At 39.5% G+C, this 14919-nt stretch overlaps 1 protein-coding gene across 6 annotated transcripts in view; it reads right to left on the reverse strand.

The window, feature by feature from the left end:
* Nucleotides 1–14919, reverse strand: part of LOC123508316 — a 275636-nt gene that overhangs the window by 2739 nt on the left and 257978 nt on the right. For 4 of the 6 annotated variants that reach the window (XM_045261924.1, XM_045261921.1, XM_045261923.1 and 1 more), the window contains 3 exons: nt 4208–4432; nt 3686–3770; nt 1058–1090 (listed from right to left, as the gene is read on the reverse strand). In XM_045261924.1, coding sequence (XP_045117859.1) covers nt 1058–1090; nt 3686–3770; nt 4208–4432 — 343 coding nt within the window. The remainder of the gene's footprint in view (nt 1–1057; nt 1091–3685; nt 3771–4207; nt 4433–14919) is intronic. The other 2 variants (XM_045261925.1, XM_045261926.1) reach the window with 1 other exon arrangement.

Here is a 14919-nt window from a genome sequence, read left to right on the forward strand (position 1 = left end):
GGTAAAAAGCTTCATTATTGCCATGTATATTGAGTTGAATATCACACATAAATTTCTATGGTGTTGATCCCGAGATGACAATGGTGCCTTCTTATGGCAAACCTAGACTCTCACTACAAACTCTTTCTTTCAACCACTGGTGACCAAAACACCACAGTTTTTTTTAAACTACCATTTCTAATTCCCATATCTCTTCAAGCACTATCAAGGTGCATACTGACTTATACAGACACTGTCTGTAACCAGTACACTACTAGCTAGATTCAGCTCTATTGATAGCAAAGGACACAAGCAACAGTCATTGATTAGTTCACATTCTCGACCAAACGACGGACTCTTTCATATGCATGATTACACTGGTATATTGCTGATATTCCAAGTTTTGCTTCAGATCATACTGATGATATGCAAATGAAAGCATGATGAATAACATATACACTAAGCACAGCAGGGGATTAACTTATGTGAAGAAGCATTTATCTGAACATGGACAGAGGTTACATGTAGACAGACGAATGTAGCATGGTGAAAAATGCTTCAAAAAGTGCAGGAAAGAAAAAACACTTCCAGAAGGCCTACAAAAATTCAGCATTACAAAAACATATCAATATCAAATGCTGATGTCAGGACCTTCTCTGCAATCTATGTAAAAATTCAAGAGTAAAAAAAAAAAAAAAAAAAAAATCCAGGAAGAAAAATGATAAACATGGTGATGGATAAAACAACACATGATGCAAAATTGTTTTCAAAATGCCTTGCAGTCATAGAGGGGTTGTGGGGGCACGCTCTGATCTCAGCCTGAAGGTGTTCTTGAGACAGACCTCTCATGTAGAATAACAGCTGACCACTTTGAGAAAACATAGTGCTAATTGATCTTCCACCTTCACTTCTTATACCTCAATGTTGGTGTCTGGCAGGGATGCCATTCAGAAGCCGAAGACACAAGGAATAGTGACAGTGTTAAGTACTGCAAAAAGAAAAAAGTAGCTAGCTGTTATCAGACATCAGGTGTTTATCCCAGTCCCTCAGGCCAAGAGCTGTGATGATGAAGGCTCACCTGTAATTACTCCTTTCTGAAGCAGGGAGTTAACTGAAAGATATGCACAAAAATGGAGAATACAATGTAACAGCCGCCATGTCAAAAAAAAAGTTAAAAAATCGCAATACTTTTGAACTTATCTGCTTTAATGCATAATAACTTTTAGTAACATTCATGCCAACTGTGAAAATAAATATGAACTCATCTATAAGTACTATTATCACAAGAAAATATGCATTCCATGATAAAACTGGTAGCGGGAAATTAACGTTAAAGAAAAGTGAAAAATATAATTGTAATGCATGTTTATATGATGGTGGATGTGTGATGTGGTGAGAGGATGTTATGCTTTGTACAACGTGTTGAAAATATCTCATGTTGTCTGGTCTGTTGCCGTTCAGCTGTGGGAGGCAAGGGCTGTACTTGCATGTGGCGCGACTTCATTAACACGGAATAAAAGTGTTCGTTCGTTTTGACATTTGCGTTAAACTGCACTAAGGAGAAAAAAATATGACAATGTAGAAGATACAGAAAGCACATTATGAATCAGTTGGATGGCAGGCAAATCTGTTAAGTGGACTGTGTGTGTGTGTGTGTGTGTGTGTTTATATTGATTTGTTTACTTGTAGTATACAGAGACCTAACCACATTTGTATGCTCTGCTCTCTATACTTATTGTGGTGACTTGGCATTCAGAGTTTCAGAACAATCCTGGGCTCCACCAGTTATGATGATCCTAGTATCTAAGATGTGGTCCTTCTGTTCTTTAGATCAGTGGTTCAGTTCCTGGCCCAGTGAAGGCTTTTCATGGCTAAAAATGAGTTTTTCCATGGTGTGTTCAAGTGTGTGTGAGGGAGGGGGGGCATGACACTGACACTTTATATATTCAGGTGTCAGAGGTAATAAACTGTCCCAAGAACCAACCCATAAGACATTTCCATCAAGTTAGGCAGGATGAATAATAATTTACTTGTTACAATGTATTAAGATTCTTCTGGATTAGGAGATGAACCAAGAGTAAACATTATTGCTAACTGACAAATCCTAGATACTGCATGTAATTCTGTTCTGGGTGTGTGTGTGTGTGTGTTTGCTCAGTTGAATACCACAGTGTACTTTGTGTGCATTTACCTATAGTCTGTCTACTCTAAAGTGGCTCCTGGGTCTGGGTTTGAATGGTGTCCCAGGGAAAGTGTTGATCAGTGCGTGCATTGATCAACAGAAAACAAGTATTATTCACATAAAATCAATTATGTAATCAATAAGTTACAATATGTTTTAAATCTAGGAGCCTTTTTAGAGTAGACAGACTATAGTTGTCTTGTGCTGGATTGGAGCAAAGCTCATTTTGTCATCTCTCCATATTTTTATTTGTACAATCTATCTTCATGTCAGTCATTACAGATGTTTATAGTTAGCATTGGAAAGCTGTGCGTGTGATATTCACCACGGTCATCTGCTGGTCACCCAGCCAGCCTTTCCCTTATGGAAAGAGCTCAGAGCTCATTCTGATTAATTTTCGGGTAGGATTGAGACCACATCACACACCACATACACTGGGAAAGTGAGACCACAATCCCTTGAGTTACATCCCATACCTATTGCTAGGTGAACAGGGACTACACATTAAGAGGCTTGCCCATTTGCCGTGCTACTTCCTGGGACTTGAACCCAGGCCCTCTCGGTTGTGAGCCAAGAGTGCTAACCAATACACTACATGGTGTGTGTGTGTGTGTGTGTGTGTGTGTGTGTGTGTGTGTGTGTGTGTGTGTGTGTGTGTGTGTGTAATTGTTCTTTCCCAAAAGGTATGCTGAGTTGTGATCTGGATCAGAATTAAAACTTGGCAAGTGGTGGGAAATGGTTATTTGTGGAGTAGTGGATTGTGATGAGCAGTGTTAACCACTCTAGGTGTTTCCTTTTTCCTGCTCTTGCAGTACTTGCAATGCATCAAGATAAGACTAATATGTACCAACACACGTGGAATCAAACCCAAGTGGTCCATGATAACAAAGTGCTCTGTCAATGTGGCTGAAAACAAGTTAATCTAATATGGCTAAATAGATTTGGTGTAAATATCTCTTGCAAGGGAAAACACATCTTATATCTGGTAGTGACAGTTAAGGATACTGACAATTGTTTTAGATGAGAGAGAGAGAGAGAGAGAGAGAGAGAGAGAGAGAGAGAGAGAGAGAGAGAGAGAGAGAGAGAGAGAGAGAGAGAGAGAGAGAGAGAGAGAGAGAGAGAGAGAGAGAGAGTAATGCCATCTTCAACTTGTGTCCTAATGTATGATGTCTGTTGGTCTGAAGTGTTGTTTCTGGTCCAAGCCATTTCAGTTATTGACAAAAGTTGGATAGGTGCATCTATCCAGCTCTACCCTAAAGAACTATTTGGAAACTAAACAGACAACGCAACAGAGATGTGCAGCATAAATCAATCTCAAATACTGTTGTGTCAATAAGTACCTTTAAGGGCACCTGCCCAAACAATTCATGCTGACTGTTTAAGAAAGAAAGAAAGGAAGCTTCAATACTGATGAGTGGAAGACTAAATTTGCCATGGAAAAAGAGAATATTTAAACTTTGCACTGGCCACTTGCGGTGCAGGAATGTAAAGAGTATGAAGAGGAGGCAGAGAAAAGAAACTTACTGCCAATCTCTCCTGCCGCGCCAGGCAGCTGCAGTGTTTTGAGCATGTCCCCGGCAATGGTTGACACACGGGGCTCCACCTGGGCCTGGGTGAGAGCAGGGGCAGTGATGGGCAGTGGCACAGATTTGGTGAACAAGAAAAATTGAGTGCTATTTTTCTACTCTGCATCAAGTGAGTGACTATCAAAAAAAATACATAATGAGTATTTTGTGTAACAATATATCATGTTTGTCATGCCAAAATACCATTGCCTCTATGTGGTAATGACTGAGTCATAACAACAATGGTGTTATAATGAAGAAATTATATGACTGATCAAAGTCTTAGATACAAACAATAAACTTGGGTTTAGCAATACTGAAAACAGGTATATATATATATATATATATATATATATATATATATATATATATATATATATATATATATATATATATATATATATATATATTAGAATTTCACAAAGTTTTATCCCACCTGGCAAGCTGCAAGGTATGAAAAGATGGGTTCTTCCCTAGTTACCTCAGTCAAGTGGTGAGTCTTGCCATTCTCAGTGATCATTGGGGACTCTGGCACATTGGGGGCGCCCTCCACCTCCACCACCAGACTGTGATTCTTCATCGACACGGAGACTTTTGACGCGACCTCGTTTGACTCGTCCTCCACATCTCTCACAACGATCTCCTCCATGTGGTCCTCACCCTCCTCCTCCACGGGTCCCTCCGAGGGTGAGGTGATCATACTGTCCTGAAGGAATAAGAGTAGTCCTGTGGTTGGGGCTGCTCGGGTCTTTCCTCCACCTTCACGAGAGATGCTCGCAGTGTTGCTCTGAGGCCTAGAATGTTCTTTCTCCATCTCAACGTTTCTTACCATATTCCAGATGTGAATAATTTGATCACTTATGAGAAAAACAACTTCAAAATTACATGGTATTCATGACTGATGGCGGAAAAAAACTTGCAATTTGGCGAGAGAGAAGATAAAGTTGTTCAATTATATACAATCAGTACACGAAAAGGGTGAACAAGGCAATCTTAGTTTAATTAGGAGTGATCAGGGTCACTCAGGGAAGTTTATATTACATTGGCAATGACCTGATTTACACACTCTGGGTCCTTGTAGGGCAGGAAAAAGCAACACCAAAAATTTACAGAAATAGTATATATATATATATATATATATATATATATATATATATATATATATATATATATATATATATATATATATATATATATATATATATATATATATATATATATATCTATATATGTATGCGTGTGTATACTGTATATATATATATATATATATATATATATATATATATATATATATATATATATATATATATATATATATATATATATATATATATATACACACACACACACACACACACACATATGCACACATTTGAATAAAGGCTTATTGATACATGAATGATAGGTCAATAATATGCTTAAGGCTGAAACTCTATTTTTTCCAACACATTGATAAGCAAGTGGTCCGGGGCTAAGACTCCAGAAGAGGTATGCAATCCACAATGAGCCACCAACTCTGCTCTACAAGGACAAAACATTTTAATCTTATTCTTCAGGATTGTAAGCCACAGCCTCGTGTATTGGGCCAGAAAGTGCTGAGTTCACACTGATGTTCATCAGTGTGCATGGTGTCCTGACAAGGAATTTAAGCCTCTTTGATCCAATACAGCCTTGATTTGCTCATTACCACCATGTCTTACCACACTCCAGTCTGAGGCAGACACCCTGGCAGTGCAGGCACAGTGTGTCATTATCATCGCCATACTTTGGTGTGAACGTTACTCAAAATTTTGGGAGAAATACACGAAGCTGCAGCAAGACGACTTCCAAGCACAGCGACCCACAGCAAACACGTCAAAAATGAGTACTCCGCCGATAGAAAAATGCCAGAAAAAAATACAGAGTTGGCTTCTCAAAATAACTTACAAATGAAAAACGAATATCGGAAATATCACACGCCAGCCCATGAAGGATATTGTATACAGTAATGATATTGCTATTTTACAGCAGTAAGAAAATGGGCTAGTACAGAACATGTATATATATACAGAGAGAGAGAGAGAGAGAGAGAGAGAGAGAGAGAGAGAGAGAGAGAGAGAGAGAGAGAGAGAGAGAGAGAGAGAGAGAGAGAGAGAGAGAGAGAGAGAGAGAGAGAGAGAGAGAGAGAGAGAGAGAGAGAGAGAGAGAGAGAGAGAGAGAGAGAGAGAGAGAGAGAGAGAGCATACCATATTCCTGAGAATTCAGTCTTGTTGTAGGAAAGAGGAGGAAGGAAAGAGGATGTCGAGTCACGGGTGGAGGGCAGCAAGGGGTCCTGCTGGGCAGCATGTGGGGCAGGACGTGTCCTGCCTGAACGATGCCGATGGAAGTGCAAACCTTTTCTGATAATCAAACTTGGTGCGTGTATGTGAGACTTAGGTGAACTGGGGCACTTGTGATATACTTGAGGCTTGCTTAACACGACACTAGCTGGTTCTGTGCCCCACAAAGCTTAGGATGCAACATTATTGCCACATAAATTTCTGTCAAATCAAAACATTATCGAATTCAAAGTAACCTAAAATGTACATTCCATTAAGGCTAGCCTAAAATAAGGAGAAATCGCACGTGTAAATGCAACGCAAATAAATAATAAGAAAGTAAATAACTGATATGTAGATGAAGAATAATAGCAACAAACACATACCATAAAATCCATCAACCATAAACACAACACTCAGAGCTGAAAATTTGACTTAGCTACACAAGCCGGGAGTCACCTGTGAATAAAAAAAAAAAATGAAGTTACCTGAGCCACCAGAGATGCAGGAAACCAATATACCTGCAGCAATGTCCGGACACTTACATGGGAACAAAATACTCTCGTGTGATAGTGTTTTCTCTTTCCACAATGAGTCAATCAGCACAATAGTATATCACCACTAGAAGACAAAATTTTGGATGACAGAATTCCTTGGTGATGGTGAGCTGAGATGTGTCCTGCTGTGTGTCTGTGTGTGTTTCCTTCAGTCCGTCTCTTGGTCAAAAGGTATCAAGGTATTGGGGTGCTGAGGATAGAAGCGATAAGGAGGAGAATATAAAAAAAGAAACTCTACAGGACTGAGGAAGTTTTCTGTATCCAGTGAGTGGTATGTGCTGTCTGAAAAGCTGTGGGAGTTAAGTTTGTCTTTTTAATTAAATATCATTCAACATCAAACATCAATGAATGGAATGCTCATAAAACACTTGAGAGGGGAGGGAGTTTTGAGAAAGAAGGCAAGTGGGAGGATTAGAAGTTGGATATTTACTGCTAAGGCGGAGTACACCATGTTTATACCATAGACACAGTCAGAGTGTGATGCTCAAGGCACGGGCGGCATTTTGGTGGCGCCGTTTGGGGTTTAAAGGTTGACAGGATTGAGGAAACACCTTTGAGTAGCAGGTCTCTCTACTAAAACAGCCGAGCACTCACGTACACCAAGAAAGTTCCAGGAATAATGAGAAAAATATATAAAATAAAAGAAAAAAATGGAGCAGAATAGAAGCAGCTGGTGTTCTGGGTGCCCTTCTGACCTCCCTCAGCACGTCCAGGGCGAGTGGAACAACTGGCCCAGCGGAGAACCATAAAAAGCTTGCAGATCACACTTGTGGTCCTGTGGTGGGACGGTGAGGGAGGCGGCACCGAGAACACAGCTGCCTCGACAGACAGCTGGAAGGTCACGAATTGTGTCTAGAGGTCAAGGGTCAACACGGGTTATACACCTGCCTGGGGCGAGGGTGGGGGCGGCACAAGGGAAAGCTTGCTGTGATAAAGCGACGAAGTGTCAGTCTCTTCCTGTAGGAGTAAGGTTCTGTTGGATTCCATAAAGAGACAGTGCTTCCTCTCTCTCTCCCTCTCCATGGGTTTTGCCTGAATAGTCTAACCTAAAATGAATTTACGTGTTATAACATGAGTTGATAATCTGTGCAGCTGGCCAAGGAATTAATGAATATCTTAAAGAGTCTTAAATTAGTAAGGGATAAACTGCAATTACAAAACTTTCAAACATTCATATTTAAGATGAGATGAAGGTGACATGATCATACGACTGGTTTTAAGCTTCCTGCGTTCATATTAGATCGCCAAACTCATGACATAAATCATTATAACCTACTACACCAAAATATCCTCCCAATATATGAAGCATTTTTCTGGCAACATTCCCACAAAAAAATGTTGCCTTGAGGTTAACATTTAAATCCAGAGTTCCTAAGCAAAATCTACACACACATTCTAGCCTAAACACTCCACAACTTGAGGCACTACAGAGACTATGTACAGACGGCAAGACTCCACCACGTTACTTTTCTCCTTCAAACTCCTCACTCCCCACATCCACTCCCATCTATGCCAGTACACAGGGCAGTAAACATTCCCACACAGAGAGTCACGTCACTGATACACCCCACACCTGCACCACAGATCACCACTACTGCCACCATCACTGCCACATAGTCACCTGGTGGAGGGTCAAAGGTCAAGGGTCAACACGGGTCATACACCTGCCTGGGGCGAGGGTGGGGCGGCACTAGAGAAAGCTTGCTCTGATAAAGCGACGAAGTATCGGTATCCTCCTGTAGGAGTAAGGCAGCGGTCTGTTGGGAAGGGTTTTACTACACGCTGTTACATTGTCTCTTCTAACACAACACCTGACCCCTGCACTGACCTGGAAAAGACTCAAGGTGACTCTCTCGCATTAAAAACACTAAGCCTTCCCAATACTGATAATGGAGGTGAAAATGATTGTTATTTTATTTTGTTTTATTTCAACATCAAGACATCTTCCTAAACTACTCAATCCACTGAAAAAGAGGTTTACTGTTTAAATGGATCGAAAAATACACATAGTTAGATTTTTGTGGAATAAATTACATGCGAATGCTTGAGAGTGTTAGACTTATTTAATAAGAAACTGAACGATTATTTGTTTTCACTGATATCCGAGAGTCTTCACATGCCTAGATTAAAAATGTGTCACCACAGGAAAAAGATGAAATGTAAAAAGACAAACACAAACCAGTAAAAAACTTAGTAAAAAATGAATTGTATTGATTGTAAAAAAAAATGTTCCAAACTCCATCTTAGCAAAACAAAGATCCCTGAATGTGAGTGATTCAGGTGATGAAAGACTCAACAAGTGTATCGACACAGTAAGTCTGAACAACTCACGATGCACCAAAGTGTCTTGAGAAGAGGAGACCATACTTCAAGGAAAAAACAAAATATATATGAAAAAGACAGCATATGATTCAGAAAAATTCAATATCAAAATGAGAAAAAAAGATGCAAAAAAATGCAATCCTTCTAAGAGATCATTAAATTTTAATAAAATGAGGTGTGACTCAAATAGAATGTAGAAAATGGGTCATGCAGGGCGTGTGTCTTGGTTGCTGCATCCCCTGTCCTCTGCGCCTGACAGACACTACTGCTTCAGTGTGATCCTGAGCTCAGGCAGCAGCCAAAACACTGCCTCGCAGGTCATAGAGAGAAGTCAAGGGTCAACACGGGTCATACACCTGCCTGGGGCGAGGGTGGGGGCGGCACAAGGGAAAGCTTGCTCTGATATATCGACCAAGTATCAGTTTCTTCCTGTAGGGGTAAGGCAGAGCTCTGTTGGGTTCCATTGGTGAAAATGCATTGCAGTGTTAGGCAAAGACGTGTGCAGTCTTTCACAGTAGCTAGGCTTGTGTGTGTCACTTCTCCAGGGAGTAAAAAAGCTACATTAATATAGTGAACTTTGTACTGTACACTTGAGTGCCTAGATTTGTGTCAGGGATGAGCTTTCTAAGCCTGCCTGTGTACATAATCAGATCCCTGTCTTGTGCAAAAAAACAAAATGCCAACACCTGGTGACTCAAGCCTAGACATGCAATGCAATATAAAAATATGATCTACAAGAAAAACAAAAACAAAAAAAACACCGTCAGTGGAGCAAGGAAAAGAAACACAAACAAAGTTTTTGGTAAACATTCACCACTCCAATCACAGAGAAAGATAGAGCAAAATAAGACTCACGGGCAATTCTTACTCAATTAGAATCACCGATAGAGGAACAACTATAAGTCAAACTTTCACCAGGGAAATCTACTCACTGACAAAAGCTTGGTGGAGTTACCTGGTGACTTGGACAACTTGAAATTCACAGCCATTAAACTCACCTGTGCCACTCTTCCCAGGTGCTTCCCCGGGTGCAAATAAAATTAGACGTGAACCTTGCACACACACACACACACACACACACACACACACACACACACACACACACACACACACACACACACTTTACTCTCCAATGTATTAAAATAGAAGAAAGAAAGGAAAAAGTCTAGTTAGGAGAAATCTGAATTTTGGAAAATGTAAGGAAAAAGGCAAAAAATACTTGGAAAAACAGGAAAAATGTTGGGAGGTATAAGAGATTTTCAAACAATAACAAGAGAAAATAATAAGACTGCAAAATGCCTGTTAACCTACACAAGGCATTTCCTGAAAAAAGCTAATGTCACATAAGAAATAGTGAGATGAATTTCAAATTGTTGTAAAGAAATATTGCCACACCAGCAAGCCTCCACTAACACAGACATCTCAAGAGCCAAAGACACACCAAAGAAAAAAAACCACAGCGAATTCTTGTAACATCCAATCCCAAACTGCAGCAAATAGAGAAGGTAGAAGCAAGTCTCACAAGCGACTCTGGCTCGCCAACAAACAATAGGAAAGTTTTTGGAAATTCTGAGAGTTAGAGTTTCTGAATAGAAGACTTCATGATGAACTGAAGACCTCTAATTAAGACAGACTTTTGAGAAACGGGCACTACTCCAAAAATGAAGACCAACTGATTGAAAATGAAGATCTTTCCATAACTGTACAGGATTGATCTGAACTGCTGATTATGGACTTGAACCAAAGGATAACACCTCACCAAACAGGGCAGTAGCTACAAGTGTTAAGTACATTATGCCCTCCAAGAGTTAGTACATATAATTTCCCAGAAGTTTATATGACCAAAATTCAAGGTAAACATTTTATACATGACATGATTTACTGATTTATAATTGCAGTGAAGTGTGTCAATGAGCCTTTGTACTCTTGCTGGCACTACAGAGAAGAGAGACCCAACAGAAATACCCTTGAGGAGAAGTCTTGAGGAGGAGTGTGGCTCTTATCACTGAATTATGCTATCCGGCTGACTGCTTGCCTGTAATGTCCCTGCTTGGCTAAACACACTCAGATCATAAATGGAAGCCTTCTTTGACAAATCATATACACAGAGACATGAATCTTGCACACACACACACACACACACACACACACACACACACACACACACACACACACACACACACACACACACTAAATATATATAAAAAAAATTACTGCACTAATACTCCACTGAGCAAAAAAAAAAAAAAAAAAAAAAAAAAAAAAAAAAGAGACCTCAATGTGTTTTTAGTAACAAGAGTGTCATCTACAGCACACATCAGGCAAGTGGTGTATCACTGAAGGACACTGCAAAGACTGGTGATGCTGGTGACTGACCCAACACTATCATTACACCACTGAAGCACCATTACCATTACACTGACTACTACAACACCAACAACAACAACAACTAGTATCGGGTAATCCATTAATCCTAACCATCTGTCTACAGTTATCATATTATTTGGTGCTATTACTAGTGCTAATTTGCTATTATTCTGCTAACACTGTAGCTGTAAAATGGTTCACTGAGATCTGAATTTTTAGTTAGTCATATAACGATCATTATTATTACTATTATTATTATTATTATTATTATCATTATTATTATTATTATTATCATTGCCATTTTTTTCATTATTACTATCATTATAATCTTTTATTGTTATTATTACTATTATTATTATTATTATTATTATTTACATTGGATTATTCTTATGAGTTAATTTTTACACGAAGTTGGTGGAATTTAGAAACACCAAACAGGGAACACGACAGCGCAATATTAGTGTACATGCAAAGAAAAATTACAGTGAGTGAGTGAGTGAGTGAGTAAATGAGTCTGGATGAAAGGACTGAGCAGTGACACGTCTTGTTAGAGAGAGAGAGAGAGAGAGAAAAAAGTAAGGACCAGAGGACACGTAGAGCAAAAAAAAAAAAAAAAAAAGAAAAAAAAATAAATAAAATAAAATAAATAAATAAATAAATAAAAACTGAGGTAGACAGACAAATAGAGAGACGGGTAGATATTTATTTGATAAGAAGGGGAGGATGAAAAGAACCTTACCTTCCTAATTAAGAAGGAAGGTAACTCTGATGGCAAAAAGAAGAAAAATAACAACAAAGGAAGGAAAGGAATTGAAATGAAGAAAAAAATAGCAATAAAGAAAACAGGAAGCTTAGAAAATTGACGAGACATTGGAAGGAAGATGAAAAAAAGAAAAGAAAGAATAACATGACAAAAGGGAGGCAGAGAAGGAAATTGACAAGATAAAGGAAGGAAGAGAAGGATATTTGACAGGAAAGAAAAGGAAAAGGAACCAAAACAAATCAAGAAGATGAAAAGATGAAAAAAAAAAAAAAATAGAGACGAAAAGAAGATGCTTCTCATCTTCTTTTATATCTTTTATATGTTTCGACGAAAGATATAAAAGCAAGAGAAGGTGAAAAGATTAACAAGATGACGAAAGATAGAAAAAAGATGGTAAAATCAATAAGATAACAAGAGATAGAAAAGATAAAGAAAATGAGAGGATTAACAAGATGACTGAAGATAGGGAAACAAAATAAGATAATATTAACAAGATGAAAAATTGAGAAGGAAAAGATGATAATATTAAAAAAAAATGACAAAAAAAAAGAGCAAAAGATGATAACATTAACAACATGACGGAAGACAGAGAAGAAAAATGACATGACCTTGCGTGTAGGATGAAGATGCCGAGCTAACGTGACCTGTAATACTTGAGAGGCCTCGGGGAGCAGCTCAAACCAACACCTGCGCCCTGGAACACCTGTGTGACCTAAACACCAACAGCCCAGGACAAAACACCAACACTTCCACGCTACACCGACACACAATTGTACAACACGAGAGAGAGAGAGAGAGAGAGAGAGAGAGAGAGAGAGAGAGAGAGAGAGAGAGAGAGAGAGAGAGAGAGAGAGAGAGAGAGAGAGATATATATAGAGACCAGAGAGAGAGAGAGAGAGAGAGAGAGAGAGAGAGAGAGAGAGAGAGAGAGAGAGAGAGAGAGAGAGATTCTTTGGTGCACTAACAGACCTTTCTCCTTTAAAAAAACCGTATTTACAGATGCTAACACTTATTAAAAATCAAAAGCAGACCAAGACGAGTGATTTCCAGTTAAGTTAGAGAGAGAAATGTGAGTCGTGGTCGTCAGAGAGGCCAGCAACACACCACGAGAGGAAGGAACACCAATCAGAGAGGCGGGGAGGGAGGGAGAGACGGAGGGAAAAAGGAGAGGAGAGGGACAAGCACGAAAAAGGAAAAGAGAAAAGGAGAGGGAAAAAAAAGTGAGCAGCGATAGGATATGGAGGAAAGGTGTGTAGGAGGCAGGTCAGGGAAGGCTGCATGGGTGCAGTGAGAGGAGAGAGAGAGGAGAGGCTGGTTGGAAGAGTGGGAGTGAGAGGGAAGGAAAGTTGACATGTGAATTCTGGCGGTGAGCTGTGCTGCTTCTTTTCCCTCCCACAATCTGGCTCAAAAAAGCATCCCTGCAGTGAAGCACAACGCGAATCACCAGTCAGTTTTCTTTGTTGCATTTTAGAGCACGTGGTTTCACAATTAACCGAGGGAGCGAGAGAGAGCTAGCAGGGCCCACAGCGCCGCCGTCGTTGGAAAGGAAGAGCTAGGGGTCCAGAGGTCACGATGTCAATAAAGGGCATACATACACCTGGCTGAGGCGAGGGGGGAAGCTGCACAAGAGAAAGCTTGCTCTGACAGAATGACGAAGTGTCAGTCTCTTCCTGTAGAAGTAAGGCAGCGCTCTGTTGGGTCTCGTGAAATAGGAGAATTAATCATCTCTCACGTTCTTCGCCGGCAGAAGGACACGTTTAGCTTTTCAAGAGCAGGATAAAGGCAAAAAGGAATGAAAAATGGTGTATATCAAGTACTTAGGAATAAAATAAAAAGTTCCTAAAAGCAGGAGAATGTATAAGTTAGTGCCATTACTCTCAGTTGGCAGCTCGGAGGGAAAAAGAAGAGCTAAAGAAATGAAGAAAAGAGGAAAAAATAAGTTTGACAAAGTTTCTGTCTCACTCTCCATGCAAAAAATCTGTTCTCCGATGAACCTTGGTGGCACATTTTGATCATGAAAATAATCATAAATACTTTTCTTGGTTGGGGCGGAGCTGGGGGAGAGGTAAGGAGAAAACTGACAAAAAGAAAGGAGGGCGAAAAATTGTAAAATGTTCTGTTGAGCAAAATGAAAGTCACGAAGATTAAAAGTTGCATATTTATATATATATATATATATATATATATATATATATATATATATATATATATATATATATATATATATATATATATATATATATATATATATATATATAAAGTGTGTGTTGGGGGAGGAGGGGTGAAGGGGAGGGGCACATTAATGCTGTCAGTTACTCATCAGTCATTTTTCCTTTCCAATTAACACTTTTTTCCAGGACTTACCTCAGCGTCCACCCTTTGGTTCCTGCCATTCCTCACCACGTAAGAAGGAAAACTTAAAGCAGCTCTCTCTCTCTCTCTCTCTCTCTCTCTCTCTCAGTTCACTTACACTTTCTCTGCTCTTCCCTTCACTTTTCATCCTCCCTCTATCTCACTCTCACTATCTATCTTCCTTTCTACCTCACTTTTAATCCACTCCATTCACTATCACCATCCCCTTTTTCTCTCTCTCTCTCTCTCTCTCTCTCTCTCTCTCTCTCTCTGTCCAAACATTTTTCGTTTCCACTTTTCCACTGCCCCATTATACTTACTTTTTTTTTGGCCCTGTTTTCATACATCACGTCTCGTCTTTCTTCTAAGTTCATTCCCTTTACGCTTTTTTTTTTTTTTGTCTCTCACGCCCTTCCAACTCTCCTCTTTCGCATTAACGTTATTTACATATCTCCCCCTTCATTCATATTCTCATTCCATTTTTTGTTCGTCCCTATACAGGCAGCTCAAACTCATCCACTCTCTTCCTTTATTC

Source organism: Portunus trituberculatus, chromosome 24 (assembly GCF_017591435.1).
Source record: "Portunus trituberculatus isolate SZX2019 chromosome 24, ASM1759143v1, whole genome shotgun sequence".
Classification (NCBI taxonomy): domain Eukaryota; kingdom Metazoa; phylum Arthropoda; class Malacostraca; order Decapoda; family Portunidae; genus Portunus; species Portunus trituberculatus.